Raw genomic sequence first — 26,577 nt, forward strand, 5'->3', positions numbered from 1 at the left:
ACAAACTTGGTCAGTGAAAGGTTGAAAATGTCAGTGAAGACACTTTCCAGTTGCTCGGAGCACACGTCCTGGTAATCCGGCTGGCCTTGTGAATGTTGACCTGTTTAAACGTCTTACTTATGTCTGCTACGGAAAGCGTGATCACACCGTCGTCTGGAACAGCTGGCGCTCTTATGTATGCTTCAGTGTTGCCTTTTAGGCTAGCTTCAAGGCAAGCATTTAGCTCGTCTGGTAGGCTCGCGTAACTGGGCAGCTCACTTCTGGGTTTCCCTTTGTAGTCCGTAAAGGTTTGCAAGCCCTGCCACATCCGACCAGCGTCAAAGCCGGTGTAGTAGGATTCAATCTTAGTCCTGTATTGATGCTTTGCTTGGTTGATGGTTTATTTGCGGGCATAGCAAGATTTCTTATAAGCGTCCGGATTAGTGTCCCGCACCTTGAAAGCAGCAGCTCTAGCCTTTAGCTTGGTTCGGATGTTGCCTGTAATCCATGGCTTCTGGTTGGGAGATGTACGTACAGTCACTGTGGGGATGACATCGTCAATGTACTTGTTGATGAAACCTGAGGTGGTATACCATGAATCCCGGAACATATTCCAGTCTGTGCTAGCAAAACAGTCCTGTAGCGTAGCATCTGCGCCATCTGACCACTTCTGTTTTGAGCAAGTCACTGGTACTTCCTGCTTGAGCTTTTGCTTCTAAGCAGGAATCTGAAGGATCTAATTATGGTCAGATTTGCCAAATGGTGGACAAGGGAGAGCTTTGTTCATGTCTCTGTGTGAGGAGAAAAGGTGGTCTCAAGTTTTCTTTTTATGGTTGCACATGTGACGTGCTGGTAGAAATGAGGTAAAACAGATTTAAGTTTGCCTGCATTAAAGTCCCCGGCCATTAGGAGCGCCGCTTCTGGGTGAGCATTTTCTTGTTTGCGAATGGCCTTATACAGCTCGTTGAGTGCGATCTTAGGGCCAGCATCTGTTTGTGGTGGTAAATAGACAGCTACGAAAAATATAGAAGAAAACTCTCTTGGTAGGTAGTGTGGTCTACAGCTTTTCATTAGGGAATCTACCTTAGGCAAGCAATACCTCGAGCAATTGCTTAATATTAGACATTGTGCCCCAGCTGTTATTGACAAATAGATACACACCACCACCCCTCGTCTTACCGGAGGTCGCTGATTCGTCTTGCCGATGCACGGAAAATCCAGCCAACTGTATATTATGCGTGTTGCCGTTCAGCCACAACTCGGTGAAACACAAGATATTACAGTTTTTAATGTCCCGTTGGTAGGATAGCCTCGAACTGAGCTCATCCAGTTTATTCTCCAGTGATTGCACGTTGGCCAAACGAACGGTTGGTAGAGGCGGGTTACCCACTCACTGAAGAATTCTGACAAGGCACCCGGATCTGTGCCCCCTTTATCTCCATCTTTTTTTCATGCAAATGATGGGGATTTGGGCCTGTTCCGGGAGCAACAGTACATCCTTCGCGTCAGACTCATTAAATAAAAAATCTTCACCCAGTTTGGTATCTAGAAGCTATTTTCGATCATAAGAGAAGGTAGCAGAAACATTATATACAAAGTAAGATACAAACAATGTGAAAAAACAAACAATATAGCACAATTGGTTAGGATCCCGTAAAACATCAGCCACCTCCTCCTGCACCATTGTTACATCAACAACATTGTAGTTACTCCAATAACCTAAATGACAGAGTGAAAAGAAGGAAGCCTGTACAGAATATTCCAAAACATGCATACAGATTGCAATAAGGCACTAAAGAAAAACTGCAAAAAATGTGGCAAAGAAATTCACTTTATGTCCTGAATACAAAGCGTTATGTTTTGGGGCAAATCCAACACAACACATCCCTCAGTACCACCCTTCATATTTTCAAGCATGATGGTGGCTCCATCATGTTATGGGTATGCTTGTCATCGGCAAGGACTAGGACGTTTTTAGGATAATAATAATTGGAAGCACAGGCAAATTCATAAAGGATTTCGGGGGAAGAATTCACCTTTCAATTGCTTACCAAGACATCATTGAATCTTCCTGAGTGGCCTAGTTACAGTTCTGACTTAAATGTGCTTGAAAATCTATGGCAAGAAAATGGTTGTCGAGCAATGTTCAACACCCAACTTGACAGAGCTTGACTATTAAAAAAAGAACAATATGCAAATGTTGTACAATCCAGATGTGCAAAGCTCTGAGAGACTTACTAAAAGTTGATTCTGACATGTATTGACTCAGGGCCATGAATAATTATGCAAATCAGATATTTCCATATTTAATTTTCAAAACATTTGCAAAGATTTCAAGCAGGAAAGATTTTGTGTATATATATCTCTGTGCTCCGTTTTGTTAGTCTGCCCTTTTAATTAATTTTGTGGGGTATTTATGTGTAAAAACATCAATTTTTAAAATTCTGGCTGAAACAACAAAATGTGAAATAAGTCAAGGGGTATGACTACTTTCTGAAGGCACTGCACACCCATCTAGTATCAGGTCAGACCCTCATTTGTCTCCAGAACAGTCTTAATTATTCGGGGCATGGACTCTACAAGGTGTTACAAACCTTCCACAGGGAGGTTGGTCCATGCTGACACGATGGCATACCGCAGTTGCTGCAGATCGGACAGATTGGACGGCGGTACATTCATGCTGCGAAATGCCCATTCCATCTCATCCCAAAGATGCTCGATTGGGTTTGGTCAGCAATAATGTTCAGATACACTGTGTTTTTCAATCGTTGCTCAGTTGGTATCAAGGGACCTAACGTGTGCCAGGAAAACATTCCCCACACCAGAACACCACTGCCACCAGCCTGTACTGTTGACACCAGTCAGGATGGGTCCATGGACTCATGCTGCTTACGCCAAATCCTGACTCGGACATCAGCATTATGCAACAGGAACTGGAATTCGTCGGACCAGGCAATTTTTTCCCCCACTCTTCAATTGTCCAGTGTTGGTGATTGTGTGCCCACTTGAGCCGCTTCTTCTTGCTTTTAACTGATTGGAGTGTAACCCGTTGTGGTCGTCTGCTGCAATAGTCCAAGTGACGAGTTGTGCCTTTCCGAGATGCCGTTCTGCACTGCGCCATTATTTGTCTGTTTGTGGCTCACCTGTTGGCTTGCACGATTCTTGCAATTCTACTTTGACCTCTCTCATCAAGGAGCTGTTTTCGCCCACAGGACTGATGTTGACTGGATGGTTTTTGTTTGTCGCACCATTCTCGGTAAACGCTAGACACTGTCGGAGCATGAAAAGGCCAGGAGATCGGCAATTTCGGAGATACTGGATCTGGTGTGCCTGGCACCGACAATCATACCACGCTAAAAGTCACTTATGTCACTCGTTTTGCCAATTATAACGTTAAATCGAACAGTAACGGAATGCCTGTCTGCCTGCTTTATATAGCAAGCCACGGCAATGTGACTCACTGTCTGTAGGAGCAAATCATTTTCGTGAATGGGGTGAGTGCATCTACTCCAGCCTTACCTCATACAACAAACATTCACCCACATTCATTTTAATTTATACAGTGTGTACATTAACACATTTCTGCCAAGCAACTAGAATAGCATCACCACAATTCATAGATATAAATATCAACAATCGATAAAGTCAATAACTCCATAAAGTCTGTGGTCCCTGGAGTAGCCATAGGGAGTTCAATGTTCTGACTGCTGGGGGGGGGGAAATAAATCAGGTTTGGTGGTTAATGACCTCTAGCACCTACCATGGGGTAGGGGCTGAAAAAGGTAATTAGGTGGATGGGGGGGGGTCGTTGATTTAAAAAAATGCACATTTGGAGGAGAGCTTGATGTACAGAGAGCTCACAGAGGGAAGGTCTCAGTCAGTGATCTTTGAGGCTTTCGAAAGAACCCTCTCGTCTCTTCTTAGTGTGCCCTCAGCATATTTAAAAACCTTAACTGTGGTTACCTGAGATGTAAACTGGTTCGTAAAGAGGGAGAAGAGCAGGGGGACAGCACGTAGCCCTGTGGCATTGTTTTAGGTGATTTGGTGACAGAGATGATGGTACTTGAAGCACTGTGGTACTGTACATTGGCATCAGGAAGTGTTAAAAATGTAAGTGAACAGGGCCAGTTGTTCAACAAAGTAGTGGAGCACAGCTATTGCAAGTTGATCCGTCCTTCGGCTTTCCTTAAGCTTTGCTTTTTGAAAACAGTTCTCACCTCATCCTCCTGTATAGTGAATGGTGGCGGGAGACTGATCATTCCTTACCAATGCTCAAAAGGTCCTGCAATAAGCAGTAAACCTTGGATACAAAGCACAGGTAAGGAATGATCTGTATCTTGGTCACACCACTTCTCAAAAAACACATCATTTGTATTCATACAGCCAGCGTGTGAAAGGGGCTAAGGACCACAACCATATTAAACATTTTGGTTACAAAAATACTAAAATCACTAGGAATTCAGCAAAAAAACTGTTTCCCTTAGGAAATCTGTTCACCAAGTATTGCTACGAACAAAAATGAGACGTGATCCTGTCTCAATGTAATCAAGGTATGAAATGATTGTTATTTTCAAATACAATCTCTTTATGGGATTAGTTGTGGTCAGTTTGCAGTGTACAAATTATTATCATTAGCTTTTTTCCCTTTGCGCTGTTGTCTGTGCCTAACAATGTTTGTACCATGTTTATGCTGCTACCATGACTTTACTTTCATTAATCTGATGACTGTTATTTATCGAACCAACTAACTATGTTTAATTGTTACCCGATTAAATTAATAATGTAACAATGAACTAATTTGGAATTTGGGGCACCACGAGAGCGGTCTTAAGGTATAGGGGGCAGCATTTTCCCTTTTGGATAAATAGCGTGCCTAATTTCAACTTCCTGCTACTCATGCCAATAATATAAGATATGCATATTATTAGTAGATTTTGATAGAAAACACTCTGAAGTTTCTAAAACTGTTTGAATCATGTCTGTGAGTATAACAGAACTTATGTAGCAGGCAAAACCCAGAGGACTAACCATTCAGAATGTTTTTTGTTGTTGAGGTCTCCGTCTGTTCAGTGTGTTCTCATTGGGAAACAATATTTCTTCAGAACTGGTTTTCAGTTCCTACTGCTTTTACTGGATGTCACCAGTCTTTGGAATTTGGTTGAGGTTATTCCTTTGTGCAATGAAGAATTATGGCCATCTAGGAACTGGGTAACACTGTTGAGAGTTGCGCAAGACTTGAAAAGTAGAGTTGGTTTGTTGTCTTCCTGTATTGAACACAGATAGACCCGTCTTCAATTTGATCGATTATTAACGTTTAAAAATACCTGAAGTTGTATTACAAAAGTAGTTTGAAATGTTTTGGCAAAGTTTACAGGCAACTTTTGAAATATTTTGTAGTGATGTTGCACAAATTGGAAGCAGTTTTTTTCTGGATCTAACTCGACAAATAAATGGACATTTTGGATATATATGGACGGAATTAATCGAACAAAAGGACCAATTGTGATGTTTTTGGGACATATTGGAGTGCCAACAAAAGAAGCTCGTCAAAGGTAAGGCATGATTTCTATTTTATTTATGGTTTTCTTTTGTAGCGCCCGCAGGGTTGAAATATGCTACTCTTTGTTTACTGTTGTGCTATCATCAGATAATAGCTTCTTATGCTTTCGCTGAAAAGCTTTTTTAAAATCTGACACGTTGGCTGGATTCACAACAAGTGTAGCTTTAATTTAGTATCTTACATGTATGATTTAACGAAAGTTTGATTTTTATATCATTTTATTTGAATTTGCCGCGCTGAATTTTCCCTGGCTTTCGGCCAAGTGGGTCGCTTGCGTCCCCTATCCTAGAGAGGTTAAAGAGTTACCATCTCCCGAATTAAACTCTAAAGGTCTTTACATGTTGTGTTTATATTTTTGGTCAGTATACAGTATATATTAACGTATCATGAGAAAAATTGTAGTGAGGCAACATGAGACGTGAAAGGCTAACATTTTACTCCAAAACAGGAATTGATTCTCTTTCACTCACTCTCAAAAACATCCACCGTGGTCACTTGACCAATATCTGCGCTCTGATTGGAGGATTCCTAAAGATTGCCCACAAGGTGGCACTGCCGGTCAAAATGGCCAATTTTCAATGGAAAAAAGTTTCTGCAATATTGCCTTAAAGAATTGTGAGATTATCATCAACTTTAGTCTAGACAAGGCCTCTACCTAGTCCCTAGTTCTTGTCCAGACCTCTACTCTCGTCCATGTAAACGCTCACCAGCAGGTCGTTCTCCTCTCTCAGGTTGGTGCAGGTCTTCTCCATCTCATCCAGAGCTTGCAGCAGCTCAGAGTTCTGACGCACCAAGAACCCATAGTCAGTGCCATTCTGGAACACAGAGATAGAACACACACATCAGGACCATGTACATGCTTCCACTCCACATTTACAAGTCTTGCCAGGACATTACATTAAAGATGGAATCTGCATTAGGGGGAAAAAAGTGCCACTGTCCGCCCTTAGTACCTTCGTTATTGTTTTGGTTTTGTGGACCGAACGGAGGTAAGGTGTGTCAAGCAGTGTGGTAAAAACATTGCATTACATATTCTGCTGTTCTATCACGCATGTAATTACGGGGTGGCAGTGTAGCCTAGTGGTCAGAACGTTGGACTAATAACCGAAAGGTTGCAAGATCGAATCTCCGAGCTGACAAGGTACAAATCTGTCATTCTGCCCCTGAACAAGGCCGTGAACCCACTGTTCCTCGGCCATCATTGAAAATAAGAATTTGTTCTTAACTGACTTGCCTAGTTAAATAAAGGTACAATTTTAAAAAATGTCCAAGGGAGAAAAAAACAACAGCGTTTGTTGTTTGCAGTAACGTCTTTGTTGTTGTAATATCCCAAAGGGACGTGGCAGTTTCATCATCAGGATTCCAGCTTTAAGATACAATCTTCAATATTTTGTGCTGTTCAATAATTTCAGCTTTCTAGCAAACCAGTGGCGTGGTTGCTGTACGTTTGGTGATTAGTCTTTTGGTCCCCTTGATGAATCTCTGCAGTGCAGTAGATTGCTTACTGCTTCCAGACCACTTTCTTATTACAGACCACATTCTCATGGTGTTGCGTCATTGACATTCAGCTGCTCCTGTCCTTCAGGGGAAACATTCTCCCACAGTCCCTCTTTCTTTCCATACTCCCACAGTCCCAAAAAGCCTCCCAACTCTCCCTCCATAGCCCCTATACAGCCTCCCTCCTCTCCTCCCTCCTCTTACTGTTGTATTGTTTGTACTTTCAAACCAATGCTGCTGGTCATACAACTAACACTGCTCTCAGGGTAGTGGGCCTTTTCATTAGAGAAGGCTCAATCAACGCACCACACTGCAGCCTGCCTGGCTGGCACTGAACTCCTATAACCTGTTAGTGAGTCACACTCAGAGCACGGATAAGAAAGTAGAGACTAAAGAGAGATCACAAACACATATCTGGCAATAGCCGTCACTAACACGGAGAGGCTGCTGCCTACATACAGACTTAAAATCATTGGCCACTTGAATAAATATATCACTAGTCACTTTATAATGTTTACATATCTTGCATTACTCATCCCGTATGTATATACTGCATTTTTATACCATCTATTGCATCTTGCCTATGCCGCTCAGTCATCGCTCATCCATATATTATATATTGTTTTACCTTTATTTAACTAAGCAAGTCAGTTAATTAAGAACAAATTCTTATTTTCATTGACGGACTAGGAACAGTGGGTTAACAGCCTGTTCAGGGGCAGAACGACAGATGTTTACCTTGTCATCTCTGGGATTCGATCTTGCAACCTTTCGGTTACTAGTCCAACGCTCTAACCACTAGGCTACCTATACATTTTTATGTATATATTCTTATTATATCCCTTTACTTAGCTGTGTGTATTAGGTAGTTGTTGTGGAATTGTTAGATTACTTGTTAGATATTACTGCACTGTCAGAACTAAAAGCATAAGCATTTCGCTACACTCGCAATAACATCTGCTAACCATGTGTATGTGACCAATAACATTTGATTTGATTTAAAAAGCAACAGTATAATCCGACATGCCCTCCCTCCATCTTAACTACATCTGGTCTGACATACATCTAAGACGTAATCATGGACTCCAAAGTTTTATGGACTTAGTGGTTGATCCACCCTGTCCCCTCCCCTTACTTCCCCTTGTCAACTCCTTGGCACAACACAAACAAGCTCGCTATCCTCCGCGCCTCCAATAAACGGCCAGCTGGACGAACCGTTCGAGGGGTGACTGACTTATTTCCAGTTCAGAGGCCCATCATGAGCTTGTGTTTATGTGAAGGCCAGTTGAACAAGGGGCGCTGCCATGTTCTTAATGCCCATATGGAGGACACATATGAGTTGAGGTCACCCTGCTCTGTGTGTATTATGGAGAGAAAGTAGGAATATTCGTTTGAGGGGTACAGTTACAGTAGATTAATTTCAATGTATGAATGGAGGATCCTGACAGAAAATCAGGAAGGAAGAACCCCTGGGGAAAAAAAACACTACATCCCTGATTAAATTACTTCTGAGGGATGGAGGGAGCAGCCAGACCTGGCAGAGTTGAGGGTCTGATGGAGAGTGAGCAGATGGACAGACAGAAGAGCTGGAAGTGAGATGGGTTTTTGTCTTTGGAGTCAGTCAGTCAAACAATCAGTTAGCAGCCCCTGGGCAAACACCTCCTCCAACACACTGTTCCCCCAGCTAAGAGAGTAGACTATGTTATACTGTAGGGTCATCTGGGTTTGCCATCGGACAGAGCATTAGTGTTGCATGGTATACTGAATATTTGACAAATATTTTTGAAAAATAAAAGTACAAAAAACGGTGGAATTTTTGTTACGTTCAGTACCATTGTCAAATGTGTCTCACGTGATTGAGAGGATCAAGTCTGTCTATCAGGACACCCCCTTTATAGTACAAAGAGCAAAGTGCCTGCTCCACTCATTCCTTGCTAGAGCTGTATTGTTATTTCCCCACTCATGCTGCACAGAAGAATAATGCAACACAGCATGTAGAAATGTTGAATCTGTTCATTACTGTTCGCAAAACAATGTCCATACAGAACACGTTTACAATGCAAGTTGAACCGGTAGCTTCCAGCTTTAATTGTAGGCTAACTTTCCTTATTAGCTTACAGCTGAAGCAAACATTAATTCACTACCCTAGTACTTTCTGATAATATGCTAACCATAGCGCAAAATATACCGATTTGAAAGCTGATTGTCACTAAAAACTTTATTAATTCACGTGGTCTCCCTCACCACTAAAAACCAATTAACTTGTTTATCTCTTCTTTCTCACACACCTCCTGTCTAGTTGCCACTAGATTCCATAACCATAAAGCCACTTTCTGCCTCCTAAATGATTCATAAATCATTACTTTCTTAAAGAGACAGCACACACTTTTATAAAAGAAGAGATTGCTTCTTCTGTTCAAATGTTGTTGATCAGTACAAATAAATAATATGGTCTCTGAGCAATTGCCAATAAAACAAGTCCTACATGGAAGGGATTGTTTTTCATCTGTAGCCCCATTAAATCAGCTAAAGCAAGCCCAATAACTCAGTGCATACACACAATCCGATCGAATAATATGCATTCACCTGTATTATGAAGACAACAAAAATAGCCACAAGCAAACAAGCATACATACTTTTTTTTACATTAAACAGACACATCATATGAATGAATAATACAACAAGTTTTAATTTCCTTTTAGTTTTAATTTTTAGTTAAAGTAGTGCCATATTGTTTAAATTCATTCAAGTTAGGTTTTGAGTTAGACCATTTGCATTGGTGAATATTAAATGTACCTAATATTACAAGCAGTTGAATGAAATATACTACAGCTTTATCAACGTCAGAATTTCTTAAATAAACCTGTCCTGTTTTCTTTGAAACAAAGTTCTGTATGTTCATCCCCAAAAATCTACTGTAAATACAGAAATCCCAACTATAGTCAATATTCAGCTTGAATCTTTACAAAACATGTTTCATAAGATAAATGATATGTAACATCTTAAATTAAACTTAATTGACTATGTTACTGATTAGGGATGCACAATATATCGGTAAGCATATCAGAATCGGCCGATATTAGCTAAAAATGGCAACATCGGCATTGGCCCGATGTCTAGTTTAACGGTGATGTGCAAAACCGATGTCAAAGTTGACGTGCATACCTATATAACGTAGGGACATGACGTAATGACACCATGAAAAATACAACGCTACACATGCAACACATCATTCTTAAACTAGCCCACAATGTCTGCTGTGTGGATCAATTTTCTATATCTAAGTTTCAAAGGAAGAAAACAAAAAGGCCATATGCAACGTTTGTGCTGCAATTATTTCCCAAGGAGGGGAGAAAGTGAAATCTTTCAATACCACAAACCTAATTACTCATTTGAAAGTGCATCAAACCCAGACGTTCAGCGACGACTTAGAACAAAAGCAGAAAATAATTAACTAAGCACACACTTCCAACAACTAAACACGTTCAAGTCCAGCAGTCATTTACAAGACTCAAGAACATTTCAGCGAGACAACTCAAAGGGAAAATCCATTAACGTCAAGATAAAGGAATTCATTGCCCTTGACAATCCACCGTTCTCTGTCGTGGATGATGTTGGCTTTCTCCGTCTGGTACACACTACCAAGTAGGTGCTATTTTTCAGATGTTGCGCTACCGGAGTTACACAGTATTGTTGAAACGCACATCCGTGAGCTAGTTGCTATGGCTGTCACTGCTATTAGCTTCACAACTGACATTTGAACCAGCGATGTACTTGTCTGATGTACTTATCTGTCCTCTTGCTCAGTTGTGCACCGGGGCCTCCCACTCCTAGTCTGAAGAAGGCCAGTTGTATTGCTTCTTTAATCAGCACAAACAGATATTCCATTAAAAATGAGCCGTTTCCAGCTACAATAGTCAATTACAACATTAACAATGTCTACACTTTATTTCTCATCAATTTGATGTTATTTTAATGGACCAAAAAATATTTATTTAAAAAGAAAAAGGACCTAAGTGACCCCAAACTTTTGGACGGTAGTGTGTATATATATAAAGACGAAATATAACATTTACATAAGTATTCAGACCCTATTGTTGAAGCACCTTTGGCAGTGATTACAGTCTCGAGTCTTCTTGGGTAGGATGCAACAAGCTTGGCACACCTGTATTTGGGAAGTTTCTCCCATTCTTCTCTGCAAATCTTCTCAAGCTCTGTCAGGATGGATGGGGAGTGTGACTGCACAGCTATTTTCAAGTCTCTCCAGAGATGTTCGATCGGGTTCAAGTCCAGGCTCTGTCTGGGCCACTCAAGGACATTCAGAGAGTTGTCCCGAAACCACTCCTGCGTTGTCTTGGCTGTGTGCTTAACGTCGTTGTCCTGTTGGAAGGTGAAGCTTCGCCCCAGTCTTAGGTCCTGAGCGCTCTGGAGCATGTTTTCATCAAGGATCTCTCTGTACTTTGCTCCATTCATCTTTCCCTCGATCCTGACTAGTCCCAGTCCCTGCCACTGAAAAACATACCCACAGCATGATGCTGCCAAAACTATGCTTCATCGTTGGGATGAAAGGAGAGCCAGGCATTTACATTTACATTTCAGTGCAGATTGGTGGTGCCAGAAGCCACAGATGCTGTTGGGTGAAAGCAGACAGCATTTGGACTGGTGCTCTCAACAGGTCTTATCTGGTGATGAAAACAGCAATGTTTAGCTACAGTAGGCCTCAACCCAAACAGCCCAACAGCCAGACAGACACCTATGACATCATGTTTGGCCATCCATTTTAGATGACATCTTCCTGTAAAATAATTCAGCTTCAGTTTGTGGGGATGAATTGGCAGAGCTGAAACTGATGTAGAAATGAATGATGGTCCTCTCTCGTGCTGGCAGCAATGCTAAAGATGATGGATGGATACACAGACTACAGGAATGGATGTCTGTCACAGTTGTACTGCTAACGGAATATCAAATCTATTCTAAAAACTCCAATACTCCCCAAATGAGTCCAGCACTAGCAGTGATCGATAGTTACATAGCGATACTGACATTTTTTGTTAGGTAATGTTTTTTCCATGACTGGAAAAATATATATCTAATTTTCTCATGCTCTCTAGTCTCTCTGCAGCAGACTGAGTATACCACCCCCCTATGCCCTCATGAGATGCACCCCCTATGCCCTCAGAACAGCGGCAGGGTAGCCTAGTGTTTAGAGCGTTGGGACTAGTAACCGAAAAGTTGCAAGTTCAAATCCTTGAGCTGACAAGGTACAAATCTGTCGTTCTGCCCCTGAACAGGCAGTTAGCCCACTGTTCCTAGGCCGTCATTGAGAATAAGAATTGGTTCTTAACTGACTTGCCAAGTTAAATAAAGGTAAAATAAAAAATACAATAAAACATTTGTCAGAGCATGGACTCTTACAAGGTGTCAAAAGAGTTCTACAGGGATGCTGGCCCATGTTGACTCCAATGCTTCCCAATGTTGTGTCAAGTTGGCTAGATGTCCTTCGGGTGGTGGAAATTGTAGCGCGTGAAAGTTCTTGACACAATCAAACCGGTGCGGCTGGCACCTACTATCATACCCCGTTCAAAGGCGTTTGAATCTTTTTTCTTGTCCATTCATCCTCTGAATAGCATACATACATAATCCATGTCTCAATTGTCTCAAGGCTTAAAAATCTTTATTTAACCTGTCTCCTCCCCTTCATCTACACTGATTGAAGTCGATTTAACAAGTGACATCAATAAGGGATCATAGCTTTCACCTGGTCAGTCTGCCAGGGAAAGAGCGGGTGTTCTTAATGTTTTGTACACTCAGTGTATAGTGAGCAATATGTTTGGAACATCACCTCGTAATTAAACCGCAGTATCGAATCGTAATATATATCGTATAAGTACCTAAGTATAGTGACAATATCATATTATGAGGTCCCTGGCAATTTTCAGCCCTAAGCACTAGCAGTTTTCTATCAAGGCAGACAGATGTGATAGGTATGCACATTTTAGATGACAGTTATTGGTCAGCCAAATTAACATTTACATTTTTCTTAAGACGCATATTTTGGCATCTCCTTTGCTCCTGACTGCATGTGCTAGCATAGAAATAGAATCAAGAGAATGGGCATCTCCATTCAACACAATGATGGCATAATGGGTGGACTGGTGGCCATTGCAAGTGTACCCATAGGAGCAAAGCAGGAAGTAAAAGCAGGAAGTGTACCAATCAATATGTTCTGTGATTTGTTGATTCAACTCAACTGACGTTACAAAATATCCATGCCATTGCATGAGCCACATCAGCTAGCATCATTTGAATTAACATTCTACATTACCATGGAAATTATTGCATCCCAATACCAGGCAGCGATTGCGAGTGGACCAATGAGTTTACCAGGCAAATTGCCAGGGTTAGACGTTTGAAGCCCATTCTATTTCTATGTGTGCTGCTGCTACATAGGGTGTTGCCTAGGCAACCAAAGACTTGTTCGCTAAAATATGTTGCTTGTTTCAGCAAGGAGCAACAAAGTTTCATCCTATTGTAAAGAGTCCATGTTACCTCAGAAACGGACTCAACCACATGAATACCTCGACGTCACATCTTCAGTCAGCTGTTCGTTATGATGGTTATTTTATTTTCATGGCGGTCTTCATCCTTAACTGTCAGACGGTTATACGGTAATTGTGCCGGCCCTACTTCACCGTACACAGGCTTAAGACTAAAGCCCACTCATTTGCTTTTCTAAGCAAGTGCCAGGGAAAGAGTTGGCCAAGCTATCGAGCTCAGTGGTGAAGCACTGTGTCCTTGAGATATTTTCAGCCTGTCGGTTTTTACCAGCCACAGTCCCTGTATCCTTGTTAGTGCCATCTTGTCGAGTTGGCAAGACACCACAAACAGAGCTGGGACCAGTCTAACTGTGTCCTAGTGTCCTGGTATGACCCAGTGGAGAACTCCACTCCACTAAGGCCCAATCCATCAGGTCAGATGTAGCCCTGCTCCAGCCCAGACTGACTGAATGAGCTCAGCCTGATGTCTAATGGTGTTGGAGCCCATCCACATCCCGTCATTGTTCACTAGGAGGCCTATTGGTTGGAGTCTGCTATCGTGCGGCAAGTGGTACTGGAGCACCAAGTCTACGACAAAAAGGCTCTTTAACAGCTTCTACCCCCAAGCCATAAGACTGCTGAACAATTCATCAAATGGCCACTCCGACTATTTACATTCTCGGCTCGGTAATTCGATCTAGCAACCTTTCGGTTACTGGCCCTACGCTCTAACCACTAGGCTACCTGCCGACCCCTCTCAGACAACAGAAGGGGCTGCAGGCTGTCTGTCAGGCTAGGTACGTACGCTCAGGGCCAGTGGTTTAGTATTCAGACTGCTCCTCTAACTCTCAGCTTTACACACCCACCCCCACCCATCCACCCACACACAGGCAGAGCTGGCTCGCTCAATGGCTCAGTAGGGCAGGCAGATTTAACTCAGCAGCAGAGCAGGTGTCCCTGAACCAGTATTTGCCAGACAGAGAGAGTGTAATAAGACTGAGGCGAGGTGAGGCTGGCCCACCCCACATTCTACACACTCACAGAGACAGAGACCCAACACATACACACACTCCACCCCGCCTGGCTGTGGCCTGCACCAGTCAGTCCATAATCAGGCTGGATGCAAACAGAAATAATTGAAAGCCGTCCTCTCTTTCGTCTCTGTGTTTCAAAACACACGCTGACATCACCAGCCTGGGCCAACTCTGGTTGCCATGGTAACCCCTTTTTTTCACTCAGCAGACAGAAGTTATTTAAAAGACCATTGAGATGTTGCTGTTTCAAAATGGATCTTAGCAGACTCAGAGACTTGACCTAGTTACTACTGTATAGGTGTTTCAAAAAAACACAACAACAGAATCAAATGGTGCATCAATGGGGTAGACAGGATACAATATGAATATTACAAAGCTGATTGAATAATTTAATTCATTTTCATAAAAAATGCAAGGTGGTATTTTAAAAATGGCCTTTCTTGTGAGAATTGAACTGACGGTTAGGCCTATTCTAACGGAAACCCATTACAGCATTGTAAAAAAATATATATAAACATCCCATTGAGACGGAGCCTGTCCTCCTAGCCTCTGTATGACTCCTGGTATACTGTAGTGAAGATGACAGGAGTCATGATGAGAGAGGAGACAACGGATCAGAAGAACACGCACAACCTGCACATCACCCTAACAGGTGCTGGCTTTTCTGTGTGTGATGCTTTCGTGTGCTGTGAGAAACGTCAGCACAACCTAGGTCAAAGTGGCCTGTTTTCTTGATAGCGTGTTTTCAGGAGCACTATAGCGTGTATGGTTTTAGCCACCACCACAGAGGTACAGGGTGAGTGTTAAGGAATGCTGCTGCTGACAAGCCTTCTGGTCCTCTCTGTAGTGCTCTCCCCCTCTCATCTCAACCCTTTAGGATTCTCAGATATCCTCTCTTATAGACAGACAGGTGAAAGGGCAGTGTGCACTTTCTCTGAGGCCGGCGTATAGCACCTGTTCAGCCAGACAGACAGAAGACCCCACGACACCTTAAGACCACAAACAGACCACAGGGCAGTCTACTGAACAGTAAACAGCTTCAAACTAGGGATGGAGTAAAAAGTACCGAGTATCAACTAAACAAACATATCTGTTAGAGCCATTTTGCGTGTGAAGGAAAATGTAAATCAACAGTCAGGGTAATGGAACCTACGCTCTTGAAACCAGACTAGGATGGGTAGTAAATGGTCTACAATTCAGACATGGATTGTGTGTGTGCTAGTCAGAGGGTAAACGGGCATGACAAAAGATTCAATTGCCTTTGAACAGGGTATGGTAGTAGGTGCCAGGCGCACCGGTTTGAGTGTGTCAAGATCTGCAACGCTGCTGGGTTATTCACACTCAACAGTTTTCCATACATATCAAGAATGGTCCACTACCCAAAGGACATCCAACTAACTTTACACAACTGACGGGAAGCAATGGAGTCAACATTTTCCAGGATCCCTGTGGAATGCTTGACACCTTGTAGAGTTCATGCCCTGATGAATTGAGGCTGTTCTGAGGGCAAAAGTTGGTGCAACTCAATATTAGGAAGGTGTTGTTAATGTTTTGTACACTCTGTGTATGGTAACAACACAGAACCACCTGAAAGCCACCTGCGATCCCACCGGGACATTCTGGAACGTAGAAATGTGATTATATTTCTATGGGTATGGAGCCGTTGGTGGAAAATAACTGCCTCATCTATTTACACAGGCTTACCCAAGCTAGGGTTTATCCCATTGTTTGTCCTCTTATAAAGAGCAGAAGGCATGTCAGGTAAAATGTATGTTTTAAGATGAATAGCTAGGGATGTGGGCCATCAATTCACTAGTTATGTCCTGACTTCTTAACTAAATCGGAGAATCAAGGAGATTCATCTTTGGAGCCGGAAGGTCACAGCTGGATAGGTTTTTACCCAATCAAAGAAGGAAGTAGTGCTAGAAGCTGTTCAGAAATGGGACAGAAGAACATCCGTAACAAAATGTGGTTCTCTATAGAACTGAATCATTCACTGCCTTTAAATGATCAAAAACATCCGACATTCTGCCTGTCTGTTTGAGATTCTCAACAGGATAGTAACATGCTTAAAATCCCCAAAAACCATTGCCTCATTCAGACATCGCATCATCTGATGGCAATGAGCGTCCCAAACAGTGAAAATGTGATGATATTTGGATTAGAGTTGCATGGTATACCGGTACCAAGGAAATGTCACGGTACCAAAACGTCATAATACATGATACTACCCGTACTTTTTCGGCCCTACCAATCTAAAAAACCGCTGGCTGGCGCTTGTTATAAAATGTTTATTGGTTCAGTTACATTTTATAAGCAACAGCAACTAGCATCTTGTCTGCACCAGTCCAATAATGCCGACTTCACCTTTATGTGCATATCATGTGTGGCAGCTGTAATCCGCCAACTGCATCCCCTTCCAGCCATCACTCACCAACTTCTCTCTGTCCGCGCATCTAATCCTCTATTAGTCTTTTAAATATAATTTAGCCATCTTGGAGACCTTGATCAGTCTTCTGTTGTTACATTGGTACATTTGATACATTGGAGCAGCGTGCAGAGCGAGTAAAGTTGATCAATTGTATATCATTTCATCCCTGACATAACCAAGAGCACAGGGCAATCTGAGCATAGGATTTGGAAGTTCACTGTCAGACAGCAGTGCCAGCTTCGCAACAGGCATGCTTGTCTAGCTCAAATTGTTACAAACAATAACACTCTTGGCCTCCCCAGTGGCGCAGCAGTCTAAGGCAATGCATCCCAGGCTGTGTCGCAGCCGGCTGCAACCAGGAGACCCACGAGGCGGCGCACATTTGGTCCAGCGCCGTCCGGGTTAGGGGAGGGTTTGGCTGGTTCAGGATTTCCTTGTCCCATCCCGCATACACGCCGACTTCGGTTGCCAGTTGTACGGTGTTTCCTCCGACACATTGGTGTGGCTGGCTTCCAGGTTAAGCGAGTAGTGTGTCAAGAAGCAGTGCGGCTTGGCAGGGTCATATTTTGGAGGACGCACGGCTCTCGACCTTCGCCTCTCCCAAATGCGTACGGGAATTGCAGCGATGGGACAAAGCTGTATTGGATATCGCAAAATTGGGGAGAAAAGGGGGTAAAATAAATGATAAAATAATAATAATATGACTCTCATAACAGGAGTTAACTTTTTTTTCCTGTACGATTTCACATTTAATATAATTTCACAAACCATGTGACCGGACATGTTTTGTACTAATCCTGGCCTGCTAATTATTGGTTTGATAACAAACAACGTTGTTCAGTCATGTTACCTAGCTAGCTAACAACCTGGTAACTTTGACAGTAGGTCTAGGCAAATTTGATTGGCCCAGGAAGAAAGGGTCTGCTACTAATGAGATGTGCTTCAAAAGGTAGGATTCATATAGGCCTAACGATACATAAAATCTCTCTCCTTCTGGTGCTCCTTACATTCTGTTTGATGCCTAACGTTTTTAAAGTTGGGAGCAGTGTGTGTGTTTGTGGGAGCGAGAGTGATGTGTGTTTATGAGAGAGAGGGAGACCGAGTGTGTGTGAGGGAGAGTGTGTGTGTATATGTCTGTTAACTGAAGAGTAGAAGGTTTCATGCAGTGTTTTCCCCTTACTGCCAAAATGACATGCAGATCATTATGCATGTATACTGAACAAAAATATAAACGCAACATGTAAAATGTTGGTCCTATGTTACATGAGCTGAAATAAAAGATCCCATCCACCTGACGAATGTAGCATATCAGGAAGCTAATTAAACAGCATGATCATTACACATGATGACGATAAAAGACCACTCTAATCTATAGTTTTGTCACAACACAATGCCACAGATGTCTCAAGTTTTGAGGGAGCGTGCAATTGGCATGCTGACTGCAGGAATGTCCACCAGAACTGTTGCCAGAGAATGTAATGTGCATTACGCTACCATAAGCCGCATTTCCAATGTTGTTTTAGAGAATTTGGCAATGCGTCCAATCGGCCTCACAACCATGGATCACGTGTGACCACGCCAGCCTAGGACCTTCACATCTGGCTTTTTCAGCCGCTGGATCGTCTGAGACCAGACACCCGGACAGCTGATGAAACTGTGGGTTTGCACAACAGAATCATTTCTGCACAAACTATCAGAAACGTCTCAGGGAAGCTCATCTGCATGCTCGTTGTCCTCACCAGGGTCTTGACCTGAATGCTGTTCGGTGTCGTAACCGACTTCAGTTGCCAAATGTTCACTTTCAATAGAGGTGTGTTCTTCACGGATGAATCCCAGTTTCAACTGTACCGGGCAGATGGCAGACATCAATAGTGTATGGCGTTGTGTGGGAAAGCGGTTTGCTGATGTCAACTTTGTTAACAGAGTGCCCAATGGTAGTTGGGTTATGGTATGGGCGCGCATAAGTTACAGACAACAAAAACATTTGCATTTCATCGATGGCAATTTGAATGCACAGCGATACCATGATGATCTTGAGGCCCATTGTCGTGATATTCATCCACCGCCATTACCTCATGTTTCAGCATGATAATGCACAGCCCCATGTCACAAGGATCTGTACACAATTCCCGGAAGCTGAAAATGGCACAGTTTTTCCATGGCCTGTATATTCACCAGACATGTCACCCGTTGAGCATATTTTGGATGTTCTGGATCTGTGTACAACAGTGTGTTCCAGTTGCAGTAACTTCTCACAGCCAACAGCCTGATCAACTTTTTGCAAAGCAGATTTGTTGCGCTGCATGAGGCAAACAGTGGTCACACCAGATACTGACTAGTTTTCAGATTCACGTCCCTACCTTTTTAAAAAAAAAAGGTATCTGTGACCAACAGATGCGTATCTGTATTCCCAGCCATGTAAAATCCATAGATTATGTTTAGAAAACGGGAACAAGCATCACGAGGACAGGGTGCTAGGCCACTCTGAATTCTCCCCCGTAGTATCGTGATACTACTAGGTATCGTAAACAGTAAACATTTTGCAGCGTGACAACACTAAATTGGATAAAACCAATTCATAGTAGGTTGACCCAAGTATGAAAAATGACTGTAGCTGGTACATTGAGAAGGTTAATCATAAAGTTACTGGCCCCCTCACACCCATGTCAAACACTTGGATTGAATAGACAGGCATTACTTCCACCATTATGCAAGGCCAAGTAATGCCAGATATTTTATAATCTCAGCTAATTTAGATATGTAATGCCTTAAAAACGTCACAGGTGCACATCATACGGCTTTGTTTACAAACTGTATTCAAGCAGAACGAAACTGGTAACAAACCCCTTTTTGTGTTCTGAATTTTAGCTAGCAAGCTACTTACCAGCATGACGAAAGTTAAACACACTGTGTTGTGACTGGATGCCATAGTGCTAATTTAACGTTACACTATTTTCAGAAGAATGAAGACATCCGACAGCAGTGGCTGCTATTCATTTCGGGTTGAGAGGCTGCACAGAAAATGACGATCATGTCATGTGTGTGTAGTCCACGTTGCTTTATCAATTGGGGAGAACATTTGATAGGTGTTGCCAGGAAGCTTATTCTGAAGACGCCATCATTAACAGTGGATCAGTGGACCTTGCCAACGCTGACCATAATGTGACTGTCAGAGTTTGATGACTCTGACACGGTGGCTGTGACTTTAACTGTGGCTGCTTTGACGGTATATTTTCTGTAACACCTGATAGTCACTATATGGTTTTTGTTCTTCCATCCCTAAGCCCCCTACATTGAGTCTGAGAACTTCCAGCACACAGCTGAAACGAAGGAATGTTGTCCACAAAAGGAGATGTGGTATGTATAGTATTTGTAATTTATCCATGAAAATCATATTTGCAATTCCATTGAGTGGGTTGTTATCTTACAGCTAATGTAGCTTCTATCATTGGGGCTCATCATCAACTATTTCACTTTCCATTATCATCAAGCTAGAATTATAGACATTTTACAAAATTCTACATCTATTCTGTCTGCACAGGCAACCACCGCAGAAGGAATGCTGTGATACAAAATCAGCTTTCCCAAAGGCAAACAAGGGGGGGGATATGCTGTGAAGACAGACCAAAGGGGGGGATATGCTGTGAAGACAGACCAAAGATATGCTGTGAAGACAGACCAAAGGGGGATATGCTGAGGTCAACCTTGATCCAGCGCCATATGTGGGGAAGCTGTGCGAGCTGTCCATCCCAGGACCCCTGTCTGCCCAGTGTGAGAGACCTGATAAGGAAGAGGCCATAACTGGATTTGTCTCCCGTTTCCATCTTGGGGGTGACTGAGGTCTGGTTACTTGAAACGGGGCAGATGGGTCCCCCTCCCCATCAATCTCTGTAGTTGGTTGAATTTCCTAAAGCCTAAGTAATTCACTTTTAAGTGACGTGAGAAGTGTTAAAAAAATGTACGAATCAACGTGTGCTGCACACTATAGGGCGGCCTGGTGCTTATATTAGGCTTACGGCTCTAATACATTATATGTCAAATGATGTCTCACCATTATTGCTGACCTTGTGTTCATGTTGATAAATATTTTGGCTATGTTGGCCTATCGTAAATGTCTGATCAATACATAAAACTCAAATTTATAATGCAAATGTCACGCCCTGATCCATTTCACCTGTCCTTGTGATCGTCTCCACCCCCTCCAGGTGTCGCTTATTTTCCCCGGTGTATTTATCCCTGTGTTTCCTGTCTCTCTGTGCCAGTTCGTCTTGTCTGTTCAAGTCAACCGGCGTGTTTTCCCCGTGCGCCTGCTTTAACTATTCTCTTTTGCTAGTTCTCCTGATTTTGACCCTTCCTTATTTCTGGACTCTGTACCCGCCTGCCTGACCATTCTGTCTGCCCTGACCTCGATCCTGCCTGCCACTCTGTACCTCCTGGACTCTGAACTGGTTTTGACCTTTTGACTGTCCACAACCATTCTCTTGCCTACCCCTTTTGGAATAAAATAAGACTCAAACCATCTGCCTCCCGTGTCTGCATCTGGGTCTGACCTTGTGCCCTTATAGCTAATAGAGAAGGAACCAATTAATTGTCCAGTATACTTTATTGTATGCTGTTTTCACATACCTTCCCTTATGTCTAAGCTTCTAAGGTGATTCAGACTTAACTAATTCTTGGGAAGAAGTGAACTGTATTCTGTAATAAGTTACAAAAAAATAAACACAATTGTGTATTGCTACTGTTTGTCTGATATCCAACAGTCCATGATCAGCTCTGTTGACCATGAGAGCATTTTGCAGAGAATATAGAGTGAGGTATACTAAACTCAGCAACAACAAAAAAGAAATGGCCGTTTTTCAGGACCCTGTCTTTCAAAGATAATTCTTCAAAATCCAAATCCAAATAACTTCACAGATCTTAATTGTAAAGGGTTTAAACACTGTTTCCCATGCTTGTTCAATGAAACATAAACAATTAATTAACATGCACCTGTGGAACGGTCATTAAGACACTAACAGACAGTAGGCAATTAAGGTCACAGTTATGAAAACTTAGGACACTCAATAGTCCTTTCTACTGACTTTGAAAAACACCAAAAGAAAGATGCTCAGGGTCCCTTCTCATCTGCGTGAACGTGCCTTAGGCATGCTGCAAGGAGGCATGAGGACTGCGGATGTGGTCAGGGCAATAAATTGTAATGTCCGTACTGTGAGATGCCTAAGACAGCGCTACAGGGAGACAGGACAGACAGCTGATCGTCCTCGCAGTGGCAGTCCACATGCGAACATCACACCTGCGGGACAGGTACAAGATTGCAACAACTGCCCGAGTTACACCAGGAACGCACAATCCCTCCATCAGTGCTCAGACTGTTCGCAATTGCTGAGAGAGGCTGGACTGAGGGCTTGTAGGCCTGTTGTAAGGCATGTCCTCACCAGACATCACTGGCAACAACGTCGCCTATGGGCACAAACCCACCATCGCTGGACCACACAGGACAGGCAAGAAGTGCTCTTCACTGACAAGTGGCAGTTTTGTCTCACCAGGGGTGACGGTCGGATTTGCGGATTCGGATCAATTTGGAGGCGGAGAGTCCGTCGTGGTCTGGGGTGGTGTGTCACAGCATCATCGAACTGATCAATCTCAAAGCTGTGCGTTACAGGGAAGACATCCTCTTCCCTCATGTGGTACCCTTCCTGCAGGCTCATCCTGACATGACACTCCAGCATGACAATGCCACCAGCCATACTGCTCGTTCAGTGCGTGATTTCCTGCAAGACAGGAATGTCAGTGTTCTGCCATGGCCAGCAAAGAGCCCGGATCTCAATCCCATTGAGCACGTCTGGGACGTGTTGGGTGAGGGCTAGGGCAATTCCCCCCAGAAATATCCGGGAACTTGCAGGTGCCTTCGTGGAAGAGTGGGGTAACATCTCACAGCAAGAACTGGCAAATCTGGTGGAGTCCTTTGTTCAGGGACACATTATTCAATTTCTGTTGGTCACATGTCTGTGGAACTTGTTCAGTTTATGTCTCAGTTGTTGAACCTTGTTATGTTCATACAAATATTTACACATGTTAAGTTTGCTGAAAATAAACACAGTTGACAGTGAGAGGATGTTTCTTTTTTTTGCTGAGTTTGTTTAGGCTCAGAATGATGTGGCCCATTGTTTACCTGGTCATCAATGGTCATCATTGACACTTACCTGGCAATGACCAAAAGGGTGTTTCAAAGAGCTGTCAGTCAAGGTGAGCTCAATAATATAAACTCCCTGCCACTAAGCCTGTTCTTTCAGGCTTCCTGATAGTAAGAGATGAGGAAAATAGGATGACTGTGCGGGACCTTTAAGGTAGCCTAGTTGGTGTCACGTTGGTATGAATGAGTCGGGAGACAGGCGCAGGAATGCGCAATAGGGTTTTTATTTCTTTACCCAAATTACGGCGTGCAGTGTAAAGGCAGAGGGACGAGGACCAAACACACACGTATAGAACACACAGGGTTGAAACCTAAACAAAAGAGTGAGGAGTACCTCAAATAAATAACACAATGATGATTATCAAACATGACGAGACCAGTAATCATCTGCGCAATCCACAAGGGTACGAAAGCCAAAACACACAGCACAGGTACTCACAAGACCAACAGACATTGTAACTGCGCCACCCGGGAGGCCGGGTGGTCTAGAGACTCTGGGTTCGCGCCCAGGATATGTTGCAGCCGGCCGCGCCCGGGAGGTCCGTGGGGCGACGCACAATTGGCCTAGTGTCGTCCGGGTTCGGGAGCGTTTGGCCGGTAGGGTTATCCTTGTCTCATCGCGCACCAGCGACTCCTGTGGCGGGCCGGGCACAGTGCGCGCTAACCAAGGTAGCTAACCAAGGTGTTTCCTCCGACACATCGGTGCGGCTGGCTTCCGGGTTGGAGGCGCGCTGTGTTAAGAAGCGGTGCGGCTTGGTTGGGTTGTGTTTCGAAGGACGCATGGCTTTTGACCTTCGTCTCTCCCGAGCCCGTACAGGAGTTGTAGCAATGAGACAAGATAGTAATTACTAACAATTGGATACCACGAAATTGGGTGGTAAAAAAATATATATATTTTTAAAAAAACAACATTGTAACAATAAATCGACAGGACAATGGTAAACAAAAAAAACACTTATACAATTACTAATGACAGGGAATAGGGGCCAGGTGTGCATAATGAAAGTTCTTGAGGGATTTGTGACAGTTGGTGAGCCATCTGCATTTACAGTAATAACTCACCTCCGATTCATTTAGGAAAATGCAACATTAGCAAACTGGAGACTCCGTGTGAATGATTCCAGAGTTTCTAACCCTGAATGAGCCATGAAGTCTGCTGCTGCATCTGAACATAATATCTAATGAATACAGGCCTGAGCCCGTATCCACTAAGCATCTCAGAGTAAGTGCTGATCTAGAATATGTCCATAGAATCTTATTATTTATAATCTACATGGCAAAACAGATCCCAGATCAGCAAAAATTATCCTAGATCAGCACTCCTACTCTGAGACAGTGTGTGTACAGCTCTTGGCAAGACTGAACGCCCTACGTCTCCCCTCCATCCCCCAAAACGACACACAGTAAAATGAAGCCGCTCCCCCCTTTTTTAATTACGATAGCAGGGAGAGAGAGGGGCAAAAACAATATTCACCCCAGACTGGTTTATAATTACATTACATTAACTTACAGAATGACACCAGTGAAGCGTTAAGACAGACAGACAGAGAGAGCCTAGTGTGTGTGTGTGTGTGTGTGTGTGTGTGTGTGTGTGTGTGTGTGTGTGTGTGTGTGTGTGTGTGTGTGTGTGTGTGTGTGTGTGTGTGTGTGTGTGTGTGTGTGTGTGTGTGTGTGTGTGTGTGTGTGTGTGTGTGTGTGTGTGTGTGTGTGTGTGTGTGTGTGTGTGTGTGTGTGTGTGTGTGTGTGTGTGTGTGTGTGTGTGTGTGTGTGTGTGTGTATACAGTTGAAGCCGAAAGTTTACATACACTTAGATTGGAGTCATTAAAACTTGAGTTCTAAATTGAGCAGCTGCTGAAAAATGAGCTCCTGTATATATTGAGATTTAAATGTTTTTTAGAGTGAAGTACATCGAAAAAAATCAAGAGAAAACTGCAAGACTCAATAGAAGACAAAACAAGGAACAAACCAAAAAAGACAGGCTTTTGAAAAAGTAACTATTTTTCATAAAATTGTACAGTTATCTTAGCTAGCTGAATTGTTTACTTGTTGCTAAGCAGTTGCTAGGGACTCTCCTGGAAGAAGCTAGCTAGCTTACAAAGAATAACAACAAAAAATATCTAGTTAACAGAAGAAAGGAAGACAAAATAAGGACAAAAGGACAGAAGAAAAAGGAAAAGAAAGAGGACAACAAAGTGAAACAGTCAGCACTTCTATTGCAACTTCGTATTTCGTCGTCCTAACGTAGTCTACACTGCTATCTGCCCAGCAGCTAGCCAGCTAGCAAACGTCCACCGTCTACCGAATAGCAGCACTGTAGAAACTATTACACTCAACTGAACGACTTGATTAGTGTAGTGTTAGCTAGCTACATAGTTGTCTTTGCTGTCTTCGTATCAAAGATAATTGTGTAGTTTAGAGCGTGTAGTCTTAGAGTGATTATCTTAATTTACCGAGGTTAGCTAGCCAGCTATTTGTCTTCCTTAACGTAGGATACACTGCTAGCTAGCCAACAGCTAGCCAACGTCTACTGAATAGAACTTCCGCACTCAACAACCCGGTCGCATTCCGCTTCGCTCCACAGGTAGTATCACATTTTCATTTCATTTCATTACAGCACAACGGTTTGATTTGTTTGATCGTAGCTAGCTACATAGCTAGCTACATAGCCGTCTGTGTATCAAAGATAATTGTGTAGTCTAGAGCGATTTTCTAGGTTAGCTAGCCAGCTATTGTCGTTCTTTTAACGCAACGTAACGTAATCAACACTGCTAGCGAGCCAGCTAGCCCCCGAATAGCAGCACTGTAGAAACTATTACACTCAACGGAACGACTTGATTAGTGTAGTGTCAACAACGCAGCCACTGCCAGCTAGCCTACAAAGTCAACAACGCAGCCACTGCCAGCTAGCCTATAGCCTACTTCAGCAGTACTGTATCATTTTAATCATTTTAGTCAATAAGATTCTTGCTACGTAAGCTTAACTTTCTGAACATTCGAGACGTGTAGTCCACTTGTCATTCCAATCTCCTTGCATTAGCGTAGCCTCTTCTGTAGCCTGTCAACTATGTGTCTGTCTATCCCTGTTCTCTCCTCTCTGCACAGACCATACAAACGCTCCACACCGCGTGGCCGCGGCCACCCTAATCTGGTGGTCCCAGCGCGCACGACCCACGTGGAGTTCCAGGTCTCCGGTAGCCTCTGGAACTGCCGATCTGCGGCCAACAAGGCAGAGTTAATCTCAGCCTATGCCTCCCTCCAGTCCCTCGACTTCTTGGCACTGACGGAAACATGGATCACCAGATAACACTGCTACTCCTACTGCTCTCTCTTCGTCCACCCACGTGTTC

At 43.1% G+C, this 26,577-nt stretch overlaps 1 protein-coding gene across 8 annotated transcripts in view; it reads right to left on the reverse strand.

Moving 5' to 3' along the window:
• Nucleotides 1–26,577, reverse strand: part of LOC118391007 (peripheral-type benzodiazepine receptor-associated protein 1-like) — a 172,902-nt gene that overhangs the window by 88,460 nt on the left and 57,865 nt on the right. For all 8 annotated transcript variants that reach the window (XM_035781907.2, XM_035781905.2, XM_035781902.2 and 5 more), the window contains one exon: nucleotides 6,247–6,354. In XM_035781907.2, the coding sequence (XP_035637800.1) occupies nucleotides 6,247–6,354 (108 nt within the window). The remainder of the gene's footprint in view (nucleotides 1–6,246; nucleotides 6,355–26,577) is intronic.

This window comes from Oncorhynchus keta, chromosome 12, assembly GCF_023373465.1.
Source record: "Oncorhynchus keta strain PuntledgeMale-10-30-2019 chromosome 12, Oket_V2, whole genome shotgun sequence".
In the NCBI taxonomy this organism is placed as follows: domain Eukaryota; kingdom Metazoa; phylum Chordata; class Actinopteri; order Salmoniformes; family Salmonidae; genus Oncorhynchus; species Oncorhynchus keta.